The 26,730-nt window shown below is 52.2% G+C and overlaps 2 protein-coding genes across 3 annotated transcripts; both read left to right on the forward strand.

Moving 5' to 3' along the window:
* On the forward strand, window positions 4,119–16,692 carry LMBR1L (limb development membrane protein 1 like). 2 transcript variants are annotated; one of them, XM_005680003.3, is made up of 17 exons: window positions 4,119–4,535; window positions 7,037–7,121; window positions 8,280–8,313; window positions 9,316–9,455; window positions 9,646–9,749; window positions 10,516–10,642; window positions 11,152–11,220; window positions 11,358–11,422; window positions 11,768–11,840; window positions 11,932–12,015; window positions 12,112–12,188; window positions 13,154–13,231; window positions 13,400–13,473; window positions 13,709–13,799; window positions 13,892–13,958; window positions 15,764–15,925; window positions 16,088–16,692. In XM_005680003.3, the coding sequence occupies exons 1-17, from the start codon at window positions 4,464–4,466 to the stop codon at window positions 16,153–16,155; spliced, it is 1,470 nt and encodes a 489-aa protein (XP_005680060.2). In that variant the 5' UTR covers window positions 4,119–4,463; the 3' UTR covers window positions 16,156–16,692. The 2 variants fall into 2 exon arrangements, with proteins under 2 accessions (XP_005680060.2, XP_005680061.2); XM_005680004.3 differs by having other exon boundaries at window positions 4,140–4,535; window positions 8,283–8,313.
* DHH (desert hedgehog) lies at window positions 18,746–24,109 on the forward strand. Its single transcript, XM_018047845.1, has 3 exons — window positions 18,746–19,341; window positions 22,007–22,268; window positions 22,530–24,109. The coding sequence occupies exons 1-3, from the start codon at window positions 19,039–19,041 to the stop codon at window positions 23,153–23,155; spliced, it is 1,191 nt and encodes a 396-aa protein (XP_017903334.1). The 5' UTR covers window positions 18,746–19,038; the 3' UTR covers window positions 23,156–24,109.

A 26,730-nucleotide genomic window follows, 5' to 3' on the forward strand; every position in this document is an offset into this window, starting at 1 on the left:
GAAACTGCAGTACTTTGGCCACCTCATGCGAAGAGTTGACTCACTGGAAAAGACTTTGATGCTGGGAGGGATTGGGGGCAGGAGGAGAAGGGGACAACAGAGGATGAGATGGCTGGATGGCATCACGGACTCAATGGACGTGAGTCTGAGTGAACTCCGGGAGTTGGTGATGGACAGGGAGGCCTGGCATGCTGCGATTCATGGGGTCGCAAAGAGTCGGACATGACTGAGCTGCACTGAACTGTACAAGTTACTTAATCTCTTTGAATTGATTCCTCACCCATAAATAAATAAATAAAGTCAGTTTGGTAAGGTCCTTGAGACACCCAATTAACTAATCTTTGTAAAGTATCTGTCAATCTTTAGCATTCATTGGAGGCTCAGTCTGGATTAGTTTCCTTCTGTGTGTTGCTCGAGGACATTGAAATTTACTCTCCACAGTCCAGGGGGCCCCTCCCCTACTAAGAACAGGTAACTAATCTCCTGGGCAGATCAGATCCACAAACATTGTCTAGTACTAGTAGCTTGTTTACTGTGAGAACTACACTGGGTTAAGAACTGGGGTTGAAATGAAAGGGGTGAATTAGAAGCCAAATACAGGTTTCCAACCCTATAAGGAGAGAGGAAAGGAGAAAAGACACAAATGGAGGTAAAGTTAAACAATACAAAAGATTTAAATAACAGCTCAAGGTAATGAATGTTCCAAAACAGGGCATATATGTCTAATTGGTCACTGAACTAACTATGCAACTGGATGCTGCCTAGAGAAGGTGGAAATCCCTTCAAGAAAAGATGGAAGAAAAGATAATTGGGTTGAGCCTTGGAAGATAAGATATGGACAAAGGGAGATTTGATAAGTTTAAGAAGAGAATGTGTAGTGTCTTGTGTTCCGAGTGATAAGTCAGTAAACAGAGATGCTTTTGCTAATTCTAAACACAGGCAATGGAAAGAAAGTTATTTTGCTTCCAACAAATTTGTAAACAAGGGCTCAAGGACCTGAAAGCAAATAAATTCGATTACTACTTTCTCAAAGGAAGTCTTCTAGATTATTTTTCTCAGTTCTAAGCTCATTTCTATTTTTCTCAGTTCTAAGCTTAAACTATGCACTTTCCAGTTTGTTTATTGATATTTTACCTCTTAAAATTTTACTTCAGTTGTACATTCTGGATGATGATAAATCTCTAAGCAGAATTTATGTTAGCCAGTTGCTAAAGGAATCATATGGAACAGTTTGTGACTTGGGTGATGTCACTGCACTGTGTAAACTATAAAGGGCAGTGAACGTTAGATTCATAAATTTGGAAGCCATCTTCAGGGTCTTCTAGTTTGGCAAGTGAGATCAAGTGGAACCCAGGATGACAATGCTAGAACCAGAACCCAGCTCTTCTGATAATCAGCAATGTCTGCCATCTTTCTCACTACATCTGCCAATATTTGAGTGCCTACGTGAATTACACATGGAGATAAGAGTTTAAGAGTAACTGTATAAAAGACATATATGATTATTTCCCTTTAGGAACCTATATGGGGGAAACAAACAAATGCAAACAAATTAAATTATGGCAACTTGTGATAAATAAAGGGCTTCTCAGCGGTGCCAGTGGGTAAAGAACCCACCTCCCAGTGCAGGAGACCTAAGAGACTCAGGTTTGATCCCTGGGTCGAGAAGATCCCCTGGAGGAGGGCATGGCAACCCACTCCAGTATTCTTGCCTGGAGAATCCCATGGACAGAGGAGCCTGGCGGGCTACAATCCATAGGGTAGGAAAGAGACACAACTGAAGTGACTTAGCATGCAAATGATAAATAAAAGGACAAAATTAGATTGCTTTAGATAAGGTACTGGGGTAACATTTAAGTTCAAATCTGAAGGAGACCAGAGCCAACCAAAAGTGAACTGGGAAGAAGGAGGGAAAGGGGGAAATCTTCCAGAGAGAAGAAACAGCAAGCATGGCTCTTTCCTGGGCAGGAAAGAGATGCGCAGGGTCCACCAGGAACTGAAGAAAGGTCAGGATGAGGATGAGGCCAAGTTGAAGCAGCAGAGAAGTGCTTCCTCCCAGGTCACAAATTCAAATGCACAACTGGGCTGACAAGGCGCATTTGTTCAAATTTGCTAAAGATTCTGTAAGCCGAACAAAACACAGCATGTCTACGGAAGCCCAGAGGTCACCATTTTGTAACCCCCAAGGGCTTTTTTGTTTGTTCCTTTGTTGTTGTTTTGGCAGCCTCTAGCATCTCATGGAATCTTAGTTCCTGGACTAGGGATTTAACCCAGGCCCTTGGTAGTGAAAGTGCCATGTTCTAACGACTGACCACCAGGAAATTCCCGGGGCTTTGTATTCTTACTTTAAGGCAGGTGAATTTCTAAGTGCAAGTAGACTGCTTTTGAGGGCTTTTGAATAGGGACAGATTTGTGTTTTAACAAGATCGTTAAAATACTTTGCTTGAGATAAGTGCCAGGGTCATTCAGCAGGCCCAACCCACTTCTCTGTGCTCTCTTCTCCTTCCATGCAACAAAGCCAAGGAACCAGCCAGCTGTATTTGGTTACTATCTCTGCCCACTCGCCCCTCTGGATTCTGTTCACTCCAAGTTTGGTTACTAAAAGGGAAATCAGCTCTTCAGGTCCATTCATTATCTTGCTACTATATATATACACACACATATGTATAGATATTATATATACACACACACTAATGTATGTATTTTGTGTATGTGCTCAGTTGTGTCTAACTCTTTGCGACGCCATGAACTGTAGCCCACCAGGCTCCTCTGTCCATGGAATTCTCTAGGCAAGAATACTGGAGAGTAGTTTGTCATTTCCTACTCCAAGGGACCTTCCCAACACAGGGATCGAACCTGCGTCTCTTGCCTCTCCTGCATTGGCAGACAGATTCTTTACCACTGCACCACCTGAGAAGCCCTATGTGTGTATATACAAGTATATATTTTCAAGGTTCTACTGCAAATCAGTGCTGCTGCTGCTGCTGAGTCGCTTCAGTCGTGTCTGACTCTGTGGGACCCCATAGACGGCAGCCCACCAGGCTTCCCCATCCCTGGGATTCTCCAGGCAAGAACACTGGAGTGGGTTGCCATTTCCTTCTCCAATGCATGAAAGTGAAAAGTGAAAGTGAAGTTGCTCAGTCATGTCCGACTTCGAGACCCCATGGACTGCAGCCTACCAGGCTCCTCCGTCCATGGGATTTTCCAGGCAAAAGCACTAGGGAAACAGAAAAGAGGTAAAAGTAACTTGCCCTGCAGAAATTTCAAGAGTAGAGAACTCAGTTGTATATTCTGGCCCCAACTCTTGCTCAGATAGTAACGGGACACGATCTAGGCCACTAGAATTGCGTTCTTATTCTTCAGCTGGGGGCTTGGCAAAACTCAGGCCTTCTTTTCTCTGTAATGCTCCCTCTATTTGAGAGGAACAGTTTGAGTCCATGAAGGTGGGACTTCCCAAACAGTACCCATTATCAAGGTCATAGGAGGGAACTTGCATTCCTTAATTTTGTGACAACCTCTCACATTTTCTAAAACCTAAAATGCTAATCACGCCTTTCCCTGAAGGGTTGTTCAGGTAAAGGTAAAATGAGATTAAAATCTAGAAAGTGAGTGGCACATAGCCGGTGGTCAGTTAATGTTTGACTCAGCCCATGATCCCCTGTGGGCATTTCCTCACAAAGCTTCAGGTGGATACTTCTGTAGCTTTCTATTCCGTTTTCTTTGGTATTTGTTCCAGAACACATAGGGGCTCCCACAAAAGTGACTGAGTGAAAATTTCTTGGTGGCTGAGGGTTCCTCGCCGCAACAAAAACACTTTCAGAAAAAGCTACTATGGATCTTGGGTTACTGGGCAGCGGTACCTTTCAGAATCCCTATGGTACTCTCACATCCCACCTGGCTGGCCTGATTCAAGTGGCTCATCTTGCCAAGGTCATACTGGTCGCTTATCAACTAAGGGACGTGAAAAAGACAGTTGCTTAGTTTTAGAAGGAGCACCGGTAGGCCCCAAAGATCCCGCCTCTTTCCACGGGGCAAGCCTATCAGCGTTCCTCTAGCGAAGAGCGGCAGCTCCGTAGAAGCCAATGAGTTCCGCTCCCTGGAATTATCCCGCCCATCCGTTGTGTCGTCACTCGGCCTCTTGTGAAATAGAACCCAGACTACGCTTCCCCTTAGCTTGCCTGTTGGCGGGTGTTTGCGTTGAAACTATACCGAAAGCCTGACCTTAAAGGGGAGGGAGCAGAGGGGAACCCGGGCCCTTTAAAGCGAGGCCAGCTGGTGCCTGCCCCTTTAAGGGCGGGGCGCTCAGACGACAGAATCTGAGCCCCAGATTACCCCGAGTTTCCGTCACAGGCTGCAAGGTAAGGCTCCTTCGCTGGGTCCGGGTGCTTGGCGGCGGCGGTTTCATCGCCGCTGGTCCTCCCCGGGCCCAGAGACACCCCAGCCCCAGTCATGCTGAGCAGAGTATGGAAGGAGCTGACTATGAAGTGCTATCCGTGCGAGAGCAGCTATTCCACGAGCGGGTCCGCGAGTGCATTGTGAGTCCGGGACCCGGGCTGGAAGGGTAGGACCAAGTTGGGGAGAAGCACGGGTGTCGCGGGAGAGGGAGACGTCCGGATCGGAGTGAGATCCCCTGGGCACAGCGCCGGCAGACCCTGTTTGGTCCAGGGGCGAGTGACCAAGAGCCCTTGCCCGACTAGTGCTTGGGCTGGCGAATCCCTAGAGTCTGCTCCAGCTGAGTAGCTGCGAGATAAACAAAGCCGATCGATTTCCGTTCCTCCCCTCTACACGCCTCTTCCCCGACCCCGCCCTCCCTCCTGTCCCCCCCACCCCGCCCCGCGCGCCCGTGATCGGAGCGCGGGTCTTCCCTTGTCTGGGAATCTGTTGAGCTTGCGGATCTCAGTCAGATGGTCGGAGAGGGATGGGTTTAACTTGGGGAAGGCTTGTTTGCAACTACTTCTCAAACCCAAATGATGTTTGATGAAGGGGAGATGAACAGGGATCTTTGGTGGGTTTCTCACTTTGGAGGAAAGGACTCTCTGGAGTGGATTCTGCCGTGTAGAAATGGAGAACAACTAAAGTGTCCCCTTCGTTTCCTCGCCCTTATTGGTGTTTCGTTAGAGACCCTGCAAGCCGAGTTTCCTAGCTTCGCAGCCATTCAGGGATTTCCTCTGAAGGGTTGCCCCTGGTGCGACGGAGGGCTTCTGGCTGCTTTCCTTACTCGCTCACTGCCACCTAGAGTAACAGATGAAACTGTCACACAGCGAGGGACTCCTCACTTCTGGGCCGGGGCACCCAGGGGAGCTTAGGGGATCGCATCTTTCTTGCATCTGCTCTAAACTCTCATATCTTTCCTTTCTCCTCTCCTTCCTCAGAGCCCTCACCCCCAAATACTAAAGGGAAAGGGAAAAGTTTAGAAGAATAGAAGTTGGTGAGTGGAAGACCCATTGTGGGGGTCGTCCTTCATTTTTCTCAGACTGGGCTCCAGTCTGCCCTGGGCAGCCTCAGATTGGAGGAGGGCTAAAGTGAGCCAAGGCATAACTAGGTCTGCCTTTATCTGTGAGGACTGGAAAGTAGGGAGTTTATCAGTCCATGCGTGGGAACTCCAGATCTGCTTTCAGAAAGCTTTCCTTGTGCGTTTCTTGGTGGAGAGTTGCATATGGCAGGGTTGGGCATATCCTGGAGTCATACCCAGGCCTTGAGCCAGTGGAGAGCCAGAGACCCACTTTCCTAGAGAACAGGGAGGGAAGAGATCTTGGAGAGAGAAGCAGCCTCCTGGATGTCGTCCCATCCTTTAGTCCCATTAGCTGAGGACGTCAGCGCTGGTCAAGGGCATCCTGAGGGCTTCTAGTACATCTCCCACGTGGCTCCAATCCCCTGCTCTAGAGAATCACCTAGCCTCTGCTGGACCTACATGGAACTCCAGCCTGACCTTTTGAGCCCCCCACCCCCACCCCGCCCTCGCCTTCCTGCTTATTACACACACCCAGGGCAGAGCACTAGGCAGTAAAAATCTTGGAGCTGAAATCTAAATGGCTCATTCTACTCTACTTCCCTATTGTTAAAAGCTACAATTTTGTCCTAGACCCATGTTTCTCCTGGGGTCTGTGTCTTCTCTCTTTACATACATAGCTGAATGCAGATTCCCCATCGGGTCAGCTTCTCTTGGGGACTGGAGCACCTATGAGACTGATCCTGCCTTCTTGGCCCACTTCAAACACAATAACATCTCAAGATTCTCTGACCCTGATTGTGGATCCAGGGTAGGGTGGAAATGTATGCATGTGTAGGATAACCTGGTTCAGTCCTGCCATAAGTGTCCATTGGAGGACTAGTCATCAGGGGCATGGGACAGACCCTGAGAGACCTACCCTGGGAGCTGGAAATTACTTTAGGTAGGGATCATGGATTGATAGCTTTTAAAGATTTTGATCCCAGCTCTAGAAGCTTTATAGATGTGGAACCCCAATTAAAGCCTACTATTATGGGCAGGGCATGAAAGAGACTCTGGATTGGCCCAGAGCAGACCTGATCTTTTAGGGCCCCTGAATAAACAGAGTAGAAGCTCTGAGTTGGTCTAGGAACACGATTCCTCCTGGAGCTTGGATCAAGGTGGGAGTGGAGGGAGAGGGAGTGGAGTGTCAGCACAATGAAGACATCCCCTTCTTCCCCTCAAATCTGCTTTTCCAATTATGTGCTAGGAAGAAATCCTCTCTGGTTCTGTGGCCTTTTTCAGATGTGTGGATATGTGCATCTCTAGGAGTCTTCTCTGCCCATGCACCAACCAGGGTTCAGCTGAAACTATTTTCTCCCTGGGGAAAAAAACCCTCATAGATCTGGACATAGTGCTCTGTCCCCAAGTGCATGGGTCAGCCCCTGAGGCCTTGATTAGAAGGAAGTAGTGGGGAGAAAGATGGAACCCCTGGATGTATGGAGTCTAGTTTGGGGAAAATGTCCCCGTGGAATTAACAGAGAGGCCACTGGAGCTGTGAAATGTTTGGGGATTCGGGCTTTTCATCTTGCTCACTTTGTGCTGCAGATCTCAACACTGCTGTTTGCGACTCTCTACATCTTCTGCCACATCGCCTTGACCCGCTTCAAGAAGCCTGCTGAGTTTACCACAGGTACCTGTGACTTCCCTCCCTCCTGCCTGCCCTCTGCCAGTGTTCCTGTTGCTATGGCAGCAGCCTCAGGGGAAGAGGGCTGTGTTGCTTGCTGGGAAAGTAGAGGTGTCTGTTCTTGAGCTTCTGCCTCCCTTCCTCCACAGGCAGGGACAAGGTGGTATAGTGGAGAGTCTAGAAGGAGGGCCAGTCATGTAACTTTTATGACCTCAGTTTCATTCTCTACAAAATAAAATGAGCCTAACAATTTCTACCCAGTCCATTGTTATTGTGTGGACCAAATATGATGGCTAACGTGAAAACTCTCTGTGAACCTCAGCAGGGCAACTGCAGAGTGAATGTTGTCATAGGCGCAAGCTCTGTCATGTCCTCTCCTAGAGCTCCTACACCCAGGACCAGAGACCTCCCTGACCCCAGTGGTGATGGTGACCTTTCTCTTTGCAGAGAATGCATATTAAGGCTTTCAGTAGGCATTCTGTGATTGAGGGGGACGCACTTGTCTCAGTTCCTAACTCCAGATCTTCCGGTCCTGGCCGGAACCTCTCCTCCCCTCCAGATGGCTTCATGCACCCTCAGCCAAGGAGGCAGCTACTCCTCAGTGTGATTCCCCTGGGGACTTTCTCTGTGATTTCCAACCCCTCTCCCCATTTCCCTTCACTCTACCTTGCCACTAATGTAAGCAAGCTGGTTATTTATTGTATTTTCAGCTTACAAAGAGGAACCTAGGGACTTCCCTGGTGGTCCAGTGGCTAAGACTCTAAGCTTCCAGTGTAGGGGGCCCAGGTTCGATGCCTGGTCAGGGAGCTAGATCCCATATGCTACAACTAAGGCCCAGAGCAGCCAAATAAATATTAAAAATTTTTAAAAAAATTAAAAAAAAAAAGGAACCTATGGTGGAGAAGATGTGGGGAAGGAGGGAAGTGGGGGAATTTCATGCTCTCACCCCCTGGGACCACTGATCTTTAAGCTGCCACCCCAGCAGAGTGAATTGTGGGGTTCATAGTGTGAGATCTCCTGAGCCTCCTGTCCAGCTCTGCCTTGGTGGGCCCAGGCCCCTCTTCAGGGGACAGGGAGGGAGCAGGAGGGCGCTGTGTGACACAGAGGGTTCCCAGAGCTGCCCACTGATGACCTGCCTCTTCCCCGTGCCTCTGTCTTTTGTAGTAGATGAAGAAGATGCCACAGTCAACAAGATTGCGTAAGTACTGCTGCCTCAACGCCTGGCACTGGTAGCCTTTGGAAGCTGGGATCTAGTGAGGCCCTGGGAGCAGGGAGAGAGTGAGATGTCAGAAACAATTTCTGCTTCCGCCCTATTTCTGCTTTTTTCCGGCTTTACACCATCCTGGGGACTCTTGGAAAAGCTGCTCTTCCTGTCTGCCTGGTTTGGCCGAAAGCTTCAAGGAGCCTCTGGGCCAGGAACTGTCTGCTGGGGGCCTGAGTCACTAGAAGCACCTCCTACTTGGCTCCACCTCCCAGCAGCCATCAGAGAAGGGGTGGGGTAGGGATGCAGACTGATGGAAACGCCAGGGGATGGGGAAGGAGGAACCCCCAAGGGTGGGGCTTGCTTGACTCTGAGAGAATGGCCCTAACTGTAGGCTATTATTATTCACTAGCACCTATAGAGAAAAATATAGAGATGACTCCTCTGGCTCAACAGACAACAAATTAACAGGCAACCCCCACTCTCATCCCTCATGGACCAACTAGATAAGTGTCCCTTCTTTTGAGCTGATGCAATCTAGGGCACAGGTCTTGGCTGTGAAGCTGGGTTTCAACTCCCCTTGTCTCCCTCTGCCTTAGTGCCCTTATGCATATGGGGTGACCCTACTCTCTCCAGGCTCAGAAATCCACATCCCTGAGGTGAGCAGAGAAGTCAGGCCCATTATCTTGGCATCTTGCCTGGCACACCCTACAGACACTGTGGGAAGACCACATTCCTGGGGACAGTCTGGGCAAGTGACATGGCTGGTGACCAGGTTCCCATGAATTCTTGAGATGTGCCCATCCCACGTGCCAAGGCTTCCCTGGAGGTGAAGGCTGGGGTATGAGGCAGCAGGTAGAGTGCCAGCTCTTTCCCTGGGTCTGTCATTGCTCCAGCTGGTTCTAGGAGTCACAGGTGCCCATGGGATGGATAGGGCTTCTTGGGCCCAGGGGAGCGAAAGTTGGGGCTAAGCAGGGGCACTACCCCTTCTCTGTCCAGGCTCGAGCTGTGCACCTTCACCCTGGCAGTCGCCCTGGGCGCTGTCCTGCTCCTGCCCTTCTCTATCATCGGCAACGAGGTGCTGCTTTCACTGCCTCGGAACTACTATATCCAGTGGCTCAATGGTTCCCTCATCCACGGTGCGTCGATCCTGGTTGCCGCTGAGGATGGGGACGGGGGGCAGACCGGGTCAGGCGGACGCAGACAGCCTGGGGCTAGTCAGTCATAGATCACCCTGTCCCTTCCACTTTCCCTTGTCACGTGGTCAGTCCTCAGTGGGTTGGGGCGTCCCCCTTAATGACCATCTCTGCTTTTCCTTTTTTGCGCTAGGCCTCTGGAACCTTGTTTTTCTCTTCTCCAACTTGTCCCTCATCTTCCTCATGCCCTTTGCATACTTCTTCACTGAGTCTGAGGGCTTTGCTGGCTCCAGAAAGGTGAGTCGGGGAATGTATCAATCAATCCAATGCAGACCAGAAACAGTATTCCACTGAGATGGTTCAACTGAAGAGGTTTTAATGAAGAGACTATTTGCAGAGGTTTAGTCAGCACTGAGGAGCTTGAGGCACTAGTGACAACAGGAAGTCGTTACCATCCCTAGGCCTGAGGGAGCCAAAGGAAGAAATAATTTCTGATAGTTGAAGCTGAAGAGGTGTGGCCACCCAAGAGAGGAGCTAGTGTCAGAGGTGCCAAAGGTGGGAGGAAACACAGAAAAACACCCTGGCCTCTCTGTCTTTCTACCTTCGACTCTCCTGCCAGCCCTCTCCATTGAGCAAGATGAACAGAAAACCAGAGCTTGATTTTTCTAAGTGTCTTGTGGGATCTTAGTTCCCAGTCCAGGAATTGAACCCATGCCCCTTGCAGTGGAAGCACAGAGTCGTAACCACTGGACTGCTGGGAAAGCCCCAAGAGGGCCAAGAGCTGGTGTCATGCAGACCTCAGGGGTCAGCTTCCCAGGGCAAGACAAGGATGGAGAAGGGGTCTGGGAAGGGGGATTGCAAATGAAGAATATCTAGTAGAGGGACTGGCCCCAGACTGCGGGCTAGGAGGACAGAGTAACTAAGAAGAAGAAGAGGGAAATACCCTCTGTTGCCTCCTGAATCCAGTCCTCTCTGCTTCCCAAGCCAGGCTGCTGTCTCCCCTGTCTCCTTCCATCCCCACACTGCCCTCCCCACCCCTGAAACCTACTGCCTCCTCCCACAGGGCGTCCTGGCCCGGGTCTATGAGACGGTGGTGATGCTGATGCTCCTCACTCTGCTGGTCCTGGGCATGGTGTGGGTAGCCTCTGCCATTGTGGATAACAACAAGGCCAGCAGGGAGTCCCTCTATGGTGAGAAGACCAGCTGCCTCCCCACCCCTCAGCCAGCTCACGTTCCTCTGTTTGGAACGAATGTATCCCTCTAAGGCGGTGAAAGTTGGGACCTTCTCCCTTAGACTGAAGTTTCAAAACTGATGGGCTTCAGGCCACATCTAGCCTGTGGAAGTGTTCCACTGGGCCCATGCAGTGAGTTAAAAAAAAATATGAGTCCATTGAAATTGGGAGATCTCACACTGATATCCAGGTTTCTGGTTGTGCTTAAGCAGGTTGAGGATCTGGCCACACTAGGCCCCGGTGACTTGGGCCAAACAGTGGCTGTGCCCTTTAGAGGGGGCTGAGATCTGCAGTTGGCTGTAGTCTCTGCCACTGCCTCTCCTGCCGCCCAGTCTTCCTCATCTTCATGACTTAGCTCGCCCGTACAGACTTCGGTGTCGCACCCCTGCCTGGTCTCTGGGGCCCGTCAGCCCCTAGTAAGCAGGAGGAGAGAGCTGGGCTGACAGTCCTTTTTCTTTCATCTCCAGACTTCTGGGAGTACTACCTCCCCTACCTCTACTCCTGCATCTCCTTCCTTGGGGTCCTGCTGCTCCTGGGTGAGTGTCCAGAGCCTGGGAGGGCGTGGGGAAGGTCCCGGGGCCAGAGCACCCCCGGTAGAGGGTGGAATGCAGGGGCGGGCAGGGCAGGAGGTGGAGAGAAGGCTCTGGCGGGTGACCGCCTCCTGTCCCCACAGTGTGTACCCCACTCGGCCTCGCCCGCATGTTCTCGGTCACTGGGAAGCTGCTGGTCAAGCCCCGGGTATGTAGTGCTCCTTGTCCTTGGACCCTACCGGGGGAGTTTCTGAAGAGCTGGAGCCCATCTGTGAAGCCACTGTCCAGCTGTTCTGCGCACACCTTGCAGAGGGCCACAGCCTTTGCTGGCTCCTGTATCCTTGACCCCCAACATCTGGAGCGGGTCACCAGACACACAAAGCAGAACACAAGACTGTTGGGAGGGACTGGATAAGATCACCGGTCACAGGGTGGTGAATGAGGGGAGGGGAAGGAAAAGGACAATGGATCCTTAAGGTGAGCAGGGAGCTCTTGGGCTCCCATGATCAAGGAACCTCTGACAGTCCATCCCTCCCTTTCCTGACGCCCACAGCTCCTGGAGGACCTGGAGGAGCAGCTGCACTGCTCAGCCTTTGAGGAAGCAGCTTTGACCCGCAGGATTTGTAGTGAGACACAGTCCTTCCCAGATGGCACGATGGGCGTGGCTTGGGCAGGGGTGATGGGACTGGGGGACAGCACCATCGTCTCTGCCCCCAGATCCCACCTCCTGCTGGCTGCCCTTGGACATGGAACTGCTGCACAGACAGGTTCTGGCTCTGCAGACACAGAGGGTCCTGCTGGGTATGTAGGTTGGTAGGCATTGGGATGCCTGGCTTTCCCAAGGAGAGAAGCTCCTCCTTCCAGGCTCTTGCAAACTGCTTTCCCATTCCTGCACAGAGAAGCGGCGGAAGGCTTCAGCCTGGCAGCGCAACCTGGGCTACCCTCTGGCCATGCTGTGCTTGCTGGTGCTGACGGTACGTACACCAGACTTGGTGGGGGTGGGCAGTGGTAGCACCTTGAGTACTTTAGCCCTTCACAGGGAGAAGGAAGGAGGTGCAAGGACCTCCTTCAATAACACTAGCTGCCTCTCAACGAGTACCTACTTTTGCGAAGCACATCAGTCCCCATTTTGTAGATGAAGAAACAGAAGTTAAAGAACTTACCCAAAAAGAAGAAAAAAAAAAAAGAACTTACCCAAGGCCACACAGGGCCTAAGCCATTATGCAGGTTTGCTCTGGGATGAAAATAAAGGTTAAAATCCAGTCCATCCTCTCAACTTGCTACATCATGGACTTGGAAATAAGTCTTATTGGTTTGGAGAAAGATGTATATTTTTCTCTTTTGCCTTTTGGAGACTTCCCTGAGAGCTTCCCAAGTGGTACTAGTAGTAAAGAACCTGCCTGCCAATGCAGGAGACATAAGAGATGCAGGTTCGATCCTTGAGTTAGTAAGATCCCCAGAGGAGGGCATGGTAATCCACTCCGGTATTTTTGGCTGGAGAATCCCCGTGAACAGAGGAGCTTGGTGGGCTACAGTCCATAAGGTCTCAGAGAGTTAGACACGACTAAAGTGACTTAGCACGCACACATGCACGGGACCTCCCTGGCAATCCAGTGGTTAAGACTCTGCACTTCCACTGAAGAGGGCATGGGTTCAATCCCTGGTCAGGGGAACTAATATCCCATGAGCTGTGTGGCACGTCCAAAAACACCCCAAACAAACAAACAAAACTATTTGGGCTTTTTGCTTCTGCACCTGGAAGTCTGCTATAAGATACTCTCAAAGGTGCTCTGTTGCTAGCATTAACCTTTGGGAGGTTCCACACAGCTAACTGAAAACCGAAAATGATGGGCCAGAGAGTCTGCTCTTAACATTCTCAACTTTGGATACATCTGTGGGCTGGGACAGCGGTGGGAGTCCATGACCTTGCCTCCCACAGGGCCTATCTGTGCTCACTGTGGCCATCCACATCCTGGAGCTGCTCATTGACGAGGCTGCCATGCCCCGGGGCATGCAGGTACAGGGCTGCACACCCCCCCCACCCTGCCCACCCACCACATCTTTTGGGGGAGGGCCTAAGCAAGGCTGGGTGAGGGGCGGAAGGGGAGGTCAGAGGGGAGGCCGGGCGCTGGTGGTGGTGGTGACGATGGGCAGTGCTGCACAGTGACACCTCTTTGTCCCTCAGGGTGCCTCCCTGGGCCAGGTCTCCTTCTCCAAGCTGGGCTCCTTTGGTGCGGTCATTCAGGTCGTCCTTATCTTGTATCCTTCTGGAAATCCACCATTGCCTCTCTTCCTCAAACCTGTCTCCTCTAGGGCTCTGGGCAGAGCTACAGTGGGAGTGAGGGGGAAGCGGGCAAGACTTGGCCAGCCCGACGTTCAGAAAGAAGAAAACCAGTTGATTCAAAAGGAGGGCTGGGGGAAGAGAGGGCCATCCCCTTTGAGACAAGGCATTGATCCCTGGGAGTGGGCCAGTTCTTCCCTAACCCAGTGGCAGTTACCTGATGGTCTCCTCGGTCGTGGGCTTCTACAGCTCTCCACTGTTCCGGGGACTGCGGCCCAGATGGCATGACACGGCCATGACTCAGGTAGCCAGGAACCTGCCAGATGGGAGTGGAAGAAGCATCCTGAGGGTGTCCCTGGGCACTTTTCTCACTCCCCTTTTCTCACTCCCACCCAGATAATTGGGAACTGTGTCTGTCTCCTGGTTCTAAGCTCAGCACTTCCTGTCTTCTCTCGAACCCTGGGTAAGTAGCAAAATGAGGTAAGGGAACTGGCTTGTTTTGAGTAGCTACTGGTACTAAACAGACCCGTTATATTCTTGCTCTCTCTGATTCCCACAACAAACCTATGAGGAGGTATTACCTCCATTATACAGATGGAGTAACAGAGGCTCTATAAAGTGCTGTGCTGGGATTCAGAGTAGTGTTGCTTCAAAGCTCATATTTTTTCCATTTGCTACATCCCATGGCCTCTCCTATTTACTTCCACTTTTTTCAGTGAAGAAGCACCACTTTCCCCAAAATCTTTCTTTGAGGGATCATCTGATAAACATATAAATTTTTTTCTTTTGGCTGCACCCATAGGGCATGTGGGATCTTGCCACCCACAGGGATTGAGCCAATGCCCCCTGCAGTGGAAGTATTGAGTCTTAACCACTGGACCACCAGGGAAGTCCCAACATTCTCATTTTAGAGATGAGAAACAGGAGAGCTACTTGATTTACCCAGAGTTACACAGCTAGCCTGAGGCAAGGCTGAGTCGGGCCGGAATTTCTGTATCCTGAGCCCCAGTCCAGTGCTTTTTCTGCACACTGGGTATCAAATGATAAGCTCAACTCTCCTCCCATCTTTAGAGCTAGGATCTAGATGATGGTAGGCGAGAAGGGGAACCTATGCGACTCCCCTACTACTTCAGGGTAAACTAGTTACACTTTTGAGCATTACCTGGGAAAAGTGTTCACAGTAGGGGAGTTGCGTAGGCTCCCCACCTCCCCCGCCATTATCATCCATGACGTTATCAGTCATGTCTTACTCTCTGCAACCCTATGGACTGTATCCTGCCAGGCTCCTCTGTCCATAGGATTCTCCAGGTAAGAATACTGCAGTGTGGAGCCTTTTCCTTCTCCAGGAGATCTTCCCGGCCCAGGAATCAAACACAGGTCTCCTACCCTGCAGGCAGATACACTGAGCCACCAGGGAAGCCTTAGTTAGTATTTAAATCAGTTCTATTTGGTTTTTGAGTTTATATTCTCTCTACTCTACCATTTCTACTTTATGCCTTGGGATTTAGGATACTTGGCCTGTGGGTCCAGCAGTTAGTTCCTTTTAGGTTGGAAGCTGGTAGGAAAAATTTTTTAAGTGGGGTAGGGGCTCAAGAATTTTAATTTATGATATTTATATTATTATTATTAGGGGCTCAGTAAGTGTTGGAATAGTGCCTCGCACATATGGCTCCTCAGGTGTGTTGTCTCATTTAAGTCTCACAGTCCCATTATTTTGTCTACTTGTTTTTTTAATTCCCTACTCTATAGTTAAAGAAACAGGCACAGACGTTTAAGGAAGTTGCTTCAGATCACAGTTAGATGGGGTGGAGTTCAGATATGAACCAAAGCAGCCATAATAAGAGCCCAGTTTCTCAGCTGCCACACTGCTCTGTCTACTAAAAAAGAACACTTGGTGACCAGCTTGAGGTTTCTGGCCCAGGAGCAAGTAGCAGGCCCAGGGAGCTCCTTGGGACACCTGGAGCCAGAGGGGATTCCCCCAACCCCAACACACACACACACACACACACACACACACACACACACACACACTGCAGGAGAGGATGCCAGACTCTGGAAGGGAAGTTGGAGCAAGCCAAGCAGAGACACTTGCTTCAACTGCCCTGAACTGTCCCTGAGACAAGTTGGGATGTAGGAACAACTAATGTGTAGAAGCCAACCTATCAGTTGCAGTGTTGAGATGTGGCCACCAGGAGGCAGCAGAAAGCTCGGCTCTGAGACAGGGAAGGGTTGGGGAGCGTACCTCCCATCCTGGCCTTTGTACTTCAGGGCTCACTCGCTTTGACCTGCTGGGTGACTTTGGACGCTTCAACTGGCTGGGCAATTTCTACATCGTGTTCCTCTACAATGCAGCCTTTGCGGGCCTCACCACTCTCTGTCTGGTGAAGACCTTCACGGCAGCTGTGCGGGCAGAGCTGATCCGGGCCTTTGGTGAGAGGGAGTTAGGGCGAGGCTGGTGGGGTGGTTGTAAGGTGGAACTGTCTGGAACAGTGGTCATCCCAAGCAGGGGAGATGGCATACTCACCACCCATTCTGTGGCTTCTGAGGAATGACCTAAACCCTGCTTCTGACTACCCCCTTCCTCTTCCCCAGGGCTGGACAGACTACCGTTGCCTGTCTCTGGTTTCCCCCGGGCGTCTAAGAAGACCCAGCACCCGTGACCTCCAGCTGGGGGTGGGAGGGAGAAACCTGGACACTGCCATCTGCTGCCTAGGCCTGGAGAGGCGCCCAGGGGTGGGTGGCCCTCAGGACCTGGAATCTGAGAGGGTGGGTGGCAGAGAGGAGCTGAGCCTTCTGCACTGCTGCGTAATCTGAGCCAGAGTTTGGGACCAGGCCCCCTTGCTTCTCTAGGTTTAACTGTGGGCCCCAGCATGGGGTGGGGCTGGGGACTGGGTCTGGCTCCTGGTCTCAAATCTGTTTACACATCAATCTGCCTCACTGCTGTTCAGGGCCATGCCCGTAGCCATGTTTACATGACTTGATGTGCAATAGGGTGGGGTGGGGGCAAGGGAGGGTCAGAGCCAGTGGCCAACTTGGGAGGCAGAGTGTCTTCCCTTGCCTTTGGCCCAGCAGAGCCTAAGAGCACTGTGCTATCCTGGAGGGGCTGTGGACCGCCGGAGAGACGAGGGCATAGGGAGGAAGAGGCCACAACCATCAGCAATAAAGTTGATACCAGGGTTTTCTTTGGTTTTTTTAAAGGTCCTGTCTCTGTGTCTGTTTGAACAGCTTTGCTCCCACCAGTCCTGAGTCTACAGAGGGAAATAGAGGGGTCCTTCCCACCATTCATTGCCTCTCCTCTATCTGTATTCTGGGGACTTGGGTCTGGTGTTAGGCCATACAGTCAGGCAGTGGGAAGCTCCTCCTCCCTTGGCCTTGCTAAAGCCTGGCTGGTCACCTGACTTTTCCTTATACCCAAGCCTTATTTCTTGGGTGCCTTGTTTATTGGGGGTAAATAGGCATCAGCATAGGAAGAGGTAAAAGAAGGGGCTGCCTGACAAAGGTTTGTGATTCCTACCTCTGAGAAGAGCCTAACTCTGTATTTCCAGAGGCTATCAGTGCCTTGAATATTCTGCAAGCCCTCCTGCTATCTTAGGGGTAGGAACAACATTTCTGCTCATGGTTATGCAGATTGTACATTGCACAGCTTGCAGGGGCACCATTCACCTCTTAGTCACTGTGTGCATGGTTACTACAACTTTTTTTTTGCAAATGGAAAGCCAGTGACTTGAGGAAGGGCTGCTTTTTTCTAAGGTACACAGGTTACTGTGAATACTAGCCATGGAGCTGAGTGAGTATGAGATACAAAAAATGTAGTTGCCACAAATACTCGCTGAACACCTACTGTAGGCCAGGCACTCAGCTAAGTTTGTATTTAAGAATTGCTTTGTCTAGTAAGGGTGCGTGTTTATGTACCTGCATGCTAAGTTGCTTCAGTCACTCTTTGCGACCGTATGGACTGTAGCCCACCTGGCTCCTCTGTCTATGGGATTCTCCAGGCAAATATACTGAAGTGGGTGCCATTCCCTTCTCCAGGGGATCTTCTTGACCCAGGGATTGAACCCATGTCTCTTAGGTCTCCTGCATTGGCAGGCAGGTTCTTTACCACTAGTGCCACCTGGGAAGCCCCCTGATAAGGGTGACATAATTTTAATACCATACTGCAATGAATGGTGGTTAATTTCTCATTCTCAAAGAAACAGAGGTCAAGTGTCAGTACATTAGGGAAGGCTTCTTAGAGAAAGACTTCTAAATGACAGTAGATTAATGGGTGAAGTGTTGCAACTTCAAAGCCTTTGACATGAGAGAAACCTGAGTGGCTAGAAGCAGAGCTCCGGAAGGTTTGGAGAAGGAAAAAGAGAGATGCCTTGTGTGTATGTATGTTAGTCGCTCAGTCATTTCTGACTCTTTGCAACCCCATGGACTGTAGCCTGCCCAGCTCCTCTATCAGTGGAATTCTCCAGGCAAGAATACTAGAGTGGGTAGCCATTCCCTTCTTCAGGGGATCTTCCCAACCCAGGAATCGAACCTGGGTCTCCTGCATTGCAGGCAGACTCTTTACCATCTGAGCCACCAGGGAAGCCCTAATAAGATGCCCTGATGGAAGGTAAAGGGAAGTGACCATCAGCCTGTTAGAGACTATGACTTTAAGTACCTGCTGGACAGGTCCTGCAGCAGTTTCCAATCCACAAACTGGGTATCCGGCAAGGATAAGAGAGGGGCAAAAGTTTGAAGTCCTGAACCAGACTATCACCATGAAGGTCTGTTCCTGATTCTGAGGAAGCTCCTAGCAGAAGACTACAAAGCTACCAGGGAAAAGGGTTCTCTGGTACCCATCCCTTCTAGTCCTGGTTACTGCTAAGGAGGAGTGATGGAAGTAGGGGAGGCTGGGGGAGGACACAGAGAAAGGAGTTGTGTGCCCAAAAGGCTTTATTGGCCTTGGGCAGAAATTGGATCCCATACCTCCTGGATGATAGCAGGGGGACGCGCTAGCAGGGTAGGCTTGGGGAGAGCAAAGATCTAATTCAAGTATCAGAGGAGGATGGTTTGGTGCCACACATAAGCTTAGAGGTAGAAGGATGCTTATCCAGCCAAGGATTAAAGCTGCTAGAATTTCCGAAGCAGGTGCCTGCCTGGCTTCCGGGATGGAAATGAAGTGGACCAGCGGTGGCCGGCTAGAGCCCCCGCCCCGGTGGGAGGGGGCGGGACGGTCCTGGGAGAAGGGCGGGGGGCGGGGCCAGGGGCCACTTGAGGCGGAGCTGGGGCGGTCTGGCAGCGCCGGAGCCAGGCGGCAGAGCCCAGCAGGGTTGGCACTTACCCACGACCCCCCTTTCCCTGCTATGATGGCCTGTCAGTAGCAGGTTCCAGACCCCCCAAGGGTATGTAGGCAGAGCTAGCGGCAGCCAGGTGCGCAGAGCCACAGAGCTCTAGGGCACTCTGGGGGCAGCTCTGCCTGCTGCGCTCTGTGGTGCCTGGGGAGATGCCCAAGTGACGGGCGAGCTGGTGAGAACAAGAACGTTCCCTTTTGGCCCGAGTCCGCTGCATCTATGGCGCTGCCGGCCAGTCTGGTGCCCCTGTGCTGCTTGGCACTTCTGGCGCTGCCGGCTCAGAGCTGCGGGCCTGGCCGGGGACCCGTCGGCCGGCGCCGCTACGTGCGCAAACAGCTCGTGCCGCTGCTCTACAAGCAATTTGTGCCCAGCGTGCCCGAGCGGACCCTGGGTGCCAGTGGGCCGGCTGAGGGGAGGGTGACAAGAGGTTCTGAGCGCTTCCGGGACCTGGTGCCTAACTACAACCCCGACATCATCTTCAAGGATGAGGAGAACAGTGGCGCAGACCGCCTGATGACCGAGGTAAGGAGGGCCTCTCCCCACCTGCTCGAGGGCACGTCAGTTTCTCTGCTCTCCTCTGGCAGCTGGCGGGGAGGGGTGTTGAGCTGAGTTTCATCTATAGAGACCTTGATCTCAAGGACCTACCTCCACTTCTCACCCCCCCCCCAAAAAAAAGAACACCTATGCTGGCTGGATTTAGTGATCAAGAGGGATCCAGGGAGAGGCTGGGCTGGGGAGGGGGAGGAGGGACTAGTGAGAGTGAAGCTGGGAGAGACAGGGAGGGCGGGGAAAGGAGGATGGCGGCAGGCGAGACGGGAAATGGCTGAGGCGTGGACCGGGGGTCAGCTACCGAGCCAGGCAGGAAGGGCTGGGGTGAGCTGGGGGCCAGGAGCTGGCTAGGCAGCAGACAGAGCTCTACCCTTAGCCTGGCTTCTGACCTGGTAATGTTAAAGCTCAAGGGCCAAAGAGACTGAAGGGGCTGGGAAAGTGGTGACCAAGGGACAGATCAGGGCCATCTACCTGAGGAGGGGCTGGGCAAGAACTGTCTTTGGTATCAGGGAGGCATCCCAGAACTGGGGTAAAGCTATCTATCTAGAGTCTAAACGACTGTCTTGGAGCAAAAAGCAATCTCCAATGGGAAGAATAGATGGACCCACCTGAGACCCAAACGGTTCCTGTGTCCCTCAAACGCAGTTTAGCTCAAGGACTTTCCTTGGAATTAAAAGGTTAAAATGAATTCAACAACTATGTATTAAGCATCTGCTGCAGACCAGAACCTAACCACCAACCTAGGGTGTGAGGAGAGGGACCACCTCTGGCCTGTGATCTCAACTGTCAGAGCTGGAAGGAAACTTGGAGGTCACATTCTTCCATCCTCCACCTCCCATTTTTACATCTCCGAGCTGGGCCCCAGGAGGAAAAGTGATTTAATCAAAGTCTTAAAACTAATTAGTGGCATGGCTGAGTCTAGAATTCAGGACTCCTGATTCTAAGTCCTATACACTTTCCATTACACCACCTAATTGTGTATGGGGTGGGAAGGTGGGAGGAGCGGGTGGGGGACGGATTTCCTCTGATTAACTGCCATAATTTTCCAGGTTACTTTGTTAGGAAAACCTGTCCAGGGGAGAAAGAATTCCCTGAAGCCTTACCTACCCAAAGATTGGGAAGGGGAAACGCCTTCTCTCCTTGGTCATGGAGTATCCTGGCCCTTTCCTCTGGCTTCCACCTGCAGCAGAGGGGGCAGAGCAAGGGACAGGACCAGGAGAATTTCTAACAGGCCTGGGAACCCCCTCCGTCCTGCTTATCTCCCACACCCTGGCTGCAAAAGGCCTTCATTGAGTTGGCTCTGCACTGGGCTGCTGCCCCCGCAGGTCAAGGCCTCAGGGCCTCCGTAGGGGACAAAACGACAAAAAGTTGGAAGGAGTTACCACTTTTCCTGTCTTCCCCCTCCCCTCCTCTCCAACCCTGCGGAGGTGTAGAAGACTCGGGAAAGAAGAGCAGGGGGGAAATGTCCCTTTGGCCAGTTAGGAAAAAACCAAGTCCGAGGAGAGACCGGAGCGGGGAGAAGAAAAGGAAGCGGTCCTCTGGGCCTCCTCCCGTGAGGTCCGTGCTGTGGTGCGCGCCAAGGTCTCCGGCTCCCAGACTGGAGCAGCCGAGATAACCGTGGTCTCCCTCCCCCGGTGCAGGCTTCCAGCCACGGCTGCTTTTCCTCCTCTCCACTCCCACCCTGCAGGGGGCCCCCCAGATCCGCGCAAGGGCAGCTCGCGTTTGTCTCAGGTGCTACTCCCACGCCTTTCTGCGCGGTCTCTGGAACAAGAGACCGAGCGATGGGGGGTTCTCAAGGGTTGGCAGAGCCTGAGCTGGAACTGGGAGGGCTGGCCGCGCTGGGGGAGGGGACCCGGCGGGCCGGAGCTGGGATGGGGGGCGCGGCTTTCTGCCCTTTCCTCTCCCTGCGCCGGGGCGACTGAAAAGCGCCTTTGTGGATGGAGCTGCTGAGTCCGCTTCTCCCGGCGCGTCCCCGGACTCGGCCCGGGATTCTCGTTCGGTTAAGTCATCCCGGAGAATGGCCATTGTACTTCGCGCAGCCCCCGCCACCCCAGCCCTTTTTCCAGCAGCCTAGATCCCGCACGGCTCCGCTTGGGCACCTCTGTGGGGGGCACTCGCACCACGAAAGGGTTAATGCTAGGGGCTGAAAGGAGGAGGAGGAAGGAAGGAAGGAAGCGGTGCCCGGTGCCAGGGAAGGCAACGAAACAAAAGATGAATCAGGAGGAGGGAGGGCGGCCGGGGCTTGGGGCGGGGGCCAGGCTAAAACAGGGGCTCCTCTCGCGGAGCCAGGCTGCTCAGCCCTTCCTTGACCAAGCTCCTACCCGCTCTCTTGCCCTCTACCAGGTTGAGCTGAGGTTCAACTAGGGATGAAGGGCAGAAATCAAAAGTAGTAGGTTTGGTGCTCCCTTTCAACCTCAGGGTGACTCCGCAGGTCGCAAAGCCACCCTGGAAGGCGTAGATTAGCGACGACACCCGTTCAGATTCTCACTTCCCCAGGGCACTCAAAATCTAGGAGGGAGTGGTGTGGGTGGGGGGCGGGGGGCGGCGGGAGAACAAGAATCAACTCTCCGGGCCAGGTCGCTTTTGCCCCCGTGGTGGTAGTCGTGGTACTGAGCAGACTGACTTTATTCCCCGCCAGCGTTGTAAGGAGCGGGTGAACGCGCTGGCCATAGCCGTGATGAACATGTGGCCCGGAGTGCGCCTACGGGTGACCGAGGGCTGGGACGAGGACGGCCACCACGCGCAGGACTCACTTCATTATGAAGGACGAGCCTTGGATATCACCACATCCGACCGCGACCGCAACAAGTATGGGTTGCTGGCGCGCCTGGCCGTGGAAGCCGGCTTCGACTGGGTCTACTATGAGTCCCGCAACCACGTCCACGTGTCGGTCAAAGCTGGTACAGTAGGGGGTGGGTGGTGAGGTCCCTTCGAGAAACTGAGGGTGCACAACCCGGTTGCGACCCTAGGGGAGACCAAAGAGGCGTTGGCGTTGTTAAACCAGCCTTCCATTTCCGCCCGGTTGGGACCCGATCGGGGGGACGTGCTTGTTGTTCCGGGACTGGTGAAGTCTGTTCTGAGCTTGACCGACGTCCTTCAGAATCTTTACTAACATTCTGGAACCGCTGGTCTTCAGCCCTCTCTCTGCTTGTTCCTTGCAGATAACTCCCTGGCGGTCAGGGCCGGCGGCTGCTTTCCGGGAAATGCCACTGTGCGCCTGCGGAGCGGCGAGCGGAAGGGGCTGCGGGAACTGCATCGCGGAGACTGGGTGCTGGCGGCGGACGCGGCCGGCCGGGTGGTGCCCACGCCCGTATTGCTCTTCCTGGACCGGGACTTGCAGCGCCGGGCCTCTTTCGTAGCGGTGGAGACCGAGCGGCCCCCGCGCAAGCTGTTGCTCACGCCCTGGCACTTGGTGTTCGCGGCTCGGGGGCCAGCGCCCGCGCCAGGCGACTTTGCACCGGTGTTCGCGCGCCGGTTGCGCGCGGGGGACTCGGTGCTGGCGCCGGGCGGGGACGCCCTTCGGCCGGCGCGCGTGGCCCGCGTAGCGCGGGAGGAAGCGGTGGGCGTTTTCGCGCCGCTCACAGCGCACGGGACGCTGCTGGTCAATGATGTCCTGGCCTCATGCTACGCGGTTCTGGAAAGTCACCAGTGGGCTCACCGCGCCTTTGCTCCTTTGCGCCTGCTGCACGCGCTGGGGGCGCTGCTTCCGGGCGGGGCCGTCCAGCCGACTGGCATGCATTGGTACTCTCGGTTCCTCTATCGCTTGGCTGAGGAGCTGCTGGACTGAGCGTTCCAGGCATAGAAACCTCGTGGCACCCGTCTAAACGCGAGCGTGCGGGCTGAGATCCGGGGATATGCGCGGCAGACAATGCTGACTGGGGGGAGGGGTAGGGAGAAAATGGTTTAGGGCAACCTCTAATTGAGAGGTTGGGTCCTAGGTAGGTGGTGGGGTTGATGATGGATACTCCTTGACGAGGACTATTTCTCCTCTTATTCCCCAGTGCCTCAGCCCCACTCGATTATTTTATTTTATTTTCTATTTATAAATTGTAATATAATCTGCTTGCCCAGCCTGGCAAGATGAGGGGCTGAGGCACGGTCATAACATTTCCCTACAAGTGGGCTAATAAAAGGAAGGGTTCCAGGAGCTTATTGGGAAATATCTCTATTCAGATGGTGATTTGCCTCCAGATTGGGGGAGGGGTATGGAGAAAGGGGACCATACCTTACTTCCCATCCCCCCTTGTTTCCCAGCAGGTCGTCCTGCCTTGCTTCCTCCTCTCTGGAGGCTTCCCTGTCGACCAGCAACAGAGACCAGAAGAGTCTGCCCTTTTTTAGGCTGCTAGTTCTTTTTCCCACCAGAGAGGACTAGCATTCTGCCCATGTGTCTGCATACCCGACTGTTGAAGAGACCAGGGTTATCCAAAGAACAAGACAACTCAAACGCATTCTTTCTCTGTTCATAGGGGCTCCAAAGGAGGTTGAAGCCATTTTAGGTACTGATACTTAAAAGAATTCTGGCTCCCATTTGTTAGCCTGCGCTCTCCCCTGCTCAAGAATCACCATAGCCTGCATTCTACTCCTGTGTGGGGGTGGGGTGGAAGGGGGTGTCTACATGGGACTGATTTTTTTTTTTTCTTCCCCTGGGAGGTCACTGGACCAACTGACAACTCATGGCAATCCCTCAGCTCAGTTCAGTCGCTCAGTCATGTCCAACTCTTTGCAACCCCATAGACTGCGGCACGCCAGACTCCCTCTTCATCACCAACTCCCAGAGTTTACTCAAACTCATGTCCATTGAGTTGGTGACGCCATCCAACCATCTCAGCCTCTGTTGTCCCCTTCTCCTCTGGCCTTCAATCTTTCCCAGCACCAGGGTCTTTTCAAATGAGTCAGTTCTTCTCATCAAGTGGCCAAAGTATTAGAGTTTCAGCTTCAGCGTCAGTCCTTCCAATGAATATTCAGGACTGATTTTCTTTAGGATGAGCTGGTTGGATTTCCTTGCGGTCCGAGGGACTCTCAAGAGTCTTCTCCAGCTCCACAGTTCAAAAGCATCAATTTTTCGGTGCTCAGCTTTCTTTATAGTCCAACTCTCACATCCATGCATGACTACTGGAAAAACCATAGCTAATTCATAACTGGTAGTCTCCATACATTCTTGATCAAGAGAAAGAACCTGCACAGAGGGCTGGAACCTGTTCTTCCTGATGGGCTGAGCACAGAGAGCAACTTCAGCCCAAATGTATGGCAGCAGAGGGGACATAGGCTCTCCAAGCAAGGGAATGTAGGAATTAAAAACTGAGCCCCCTTTCTGATCAGCTGTCCTGGTTGTTGTTTCTACTGGCTTCTTCCCTCTTTCCCCTTTCCCCTCTCCCATTATTGCCAGCTCTGCTTCCCTGGAATCTAGGCAAGCAGGTGCCTCCGAGTTAGGAATGGAAGCTCCAAGGGAGTTGCAGTACACTGGAAGGAGAGTGTCAGGGCCTGGAGGATGGTTAAGTGTTGGTACCACCAGGAGCCCACCCTTCCCTGTAGCAGCTGTGCTCTTCCAGGGCAAGGTCCCTGCTATGCACTGCCCTCTAGTGGCCTTCAGGATCGGTTCCCTTCTAGCCCCTAGGAAAGAGGAACTGTATGCTGTACAGATGGTGGATGGATTTGTGCAAAAGAGCTTTCTCCCCCGAGGCAAGAGGGGGTGGATGGGCCTGTTAAGCTGTGGAGGCTGAGCCACAGGTGTCAAGGGCTGGTGAGGAGCCCACCTGCCTCTCATTTGGAAAGTGGTACTTTTGCATCCCTCGTTCTTGGTTTAGTTCTGTGGCTCCTGGAAGCTGGAGGTATATTGTAGCCTGTAGTAATCCAGACTTTCAAGTGCATCCAAGTTAGCCTACTTATCTCCCTCACCCTGGGCCCCTTTGAGTTCAGTGTTTGGAGGTGAAAGCATACTTAGGGTTCCAGGTAGTGCTTGATAAAACCAACATTTGGAAACAGGTGAAGTTTACCCTTGCTCAGTGGTAAAGAATCTACCTGCCGAGCAGGAGATGCAAGTTCAATCCCTGGGTGGGAAAGATCCTCTGGGGAAGGAAATAGCAACCCACTCCAGTATTCTGGCCTGGGAAATCCCGTGGACAGTGGAGCCTGGCAGGCTACAGCCCATGTTAGCGACTAAACGACAACCAAGTTTACCTTTATATCCTTCCACAGCCATTTCCCTCTGTCCTCGCCAGGTGCCCATTACCACCACCCTTCCCCTTTCAGAGTGACTTCAGAAGCACACTCCACGCTGTGGACCTTTCCTACTTTCTACACCTGCCCTTGTCTCATTCTGCCAGATCCTGATGCCCTCCTGTCACGTCACTCCAGGTGGTGACTAAACTCATAAATTTCTGTGTTGTTGATGGGCTCCTCTTTTTTTCACTCCTCTTTTCACATAATGCATGTATTTTAAAGGCCTGCTGAAAATAAGGCCTCTGATTCTTACCACCTTAATGTGTTGGGCAGGAGATACTTGGGGACTAGGAGAATTAATTGGTTTCCCTTAAACTACATCCCACAGACTACTTCCCAGGTCGAAGGCTCACCTCTCACCTCCCCCACTCGCACCCCCACTTTCATTCCTCATGATTCTCTTCCTCTTGAGGCCCTCCCAGCTTCCTAAAATAAAATTCATTACCTTCTGTCAAGCAGCAAAGAACACCATCTCTATGAAGATAGCCAGGAGGCATATTCAACTGGGCCACAGGACATCTCTAAGTGCAACACCCCTTCTCATTAACAAAATAGGCAGTGAGGATTAGGGAAAGGGCATGACTTGGAAGTTGGGCAGACCTGGAGTTAGTGATCCCTGCCTGACAAGATCGTTGACAATAGCAGTGTATGTGCCCGATTGGAGCGGAAGCTGCCAAGCTCTCTGTGCTCTGCGTCTGTTTCTCGCTGCCTTTGCTGCTCTGCTGTCTGTAGACTGTCTGCTTCCCCCCATACCACTCTACCAGAATCAGCATTATCAGTGGTTCCCAGACTTTCGGGGGGTTCTGTTGCCCCTTTACTTGTTTGATTTTATAACATTCCATTCTTCAGAAAGTGCTCTGTGACAGATGTGGGTTTGCTTTAGAACTGAAGTATAATTAAAAGTAATCTTGTTTTGAGAATTTACAGAGCATTTTGTTGATCATCCTGGCAAGACCTCTTGGCATTTTGGGAAACTGGAGTTGAGAAGCACTGTGTTGAGGTTCAGGTGAACTTTGGGGACTTCCCAGGTGGCTCAGATGGTAAAGGTCTAGGTGACCTTATTATTGCCCAGAATTCAGATTTTTCTCCCCTTCCTTTCTTCATCAGGATTTGCTGAACATACACAGTGTAGCATCATATTAG

The sequence above is a fragment of the Capra hircus genome, chromosome 5 (assembly GCF_001704415.2).
Source record: "Capra hircus breed San Clemente chromosome 5, ASM170441v1, whole genome shotgun sequence".
NCBI lineage: Eukaryota > Metazoa > Chordata > Mammalia > Artiodactyla > Bovidae > Capra > Capra hircus.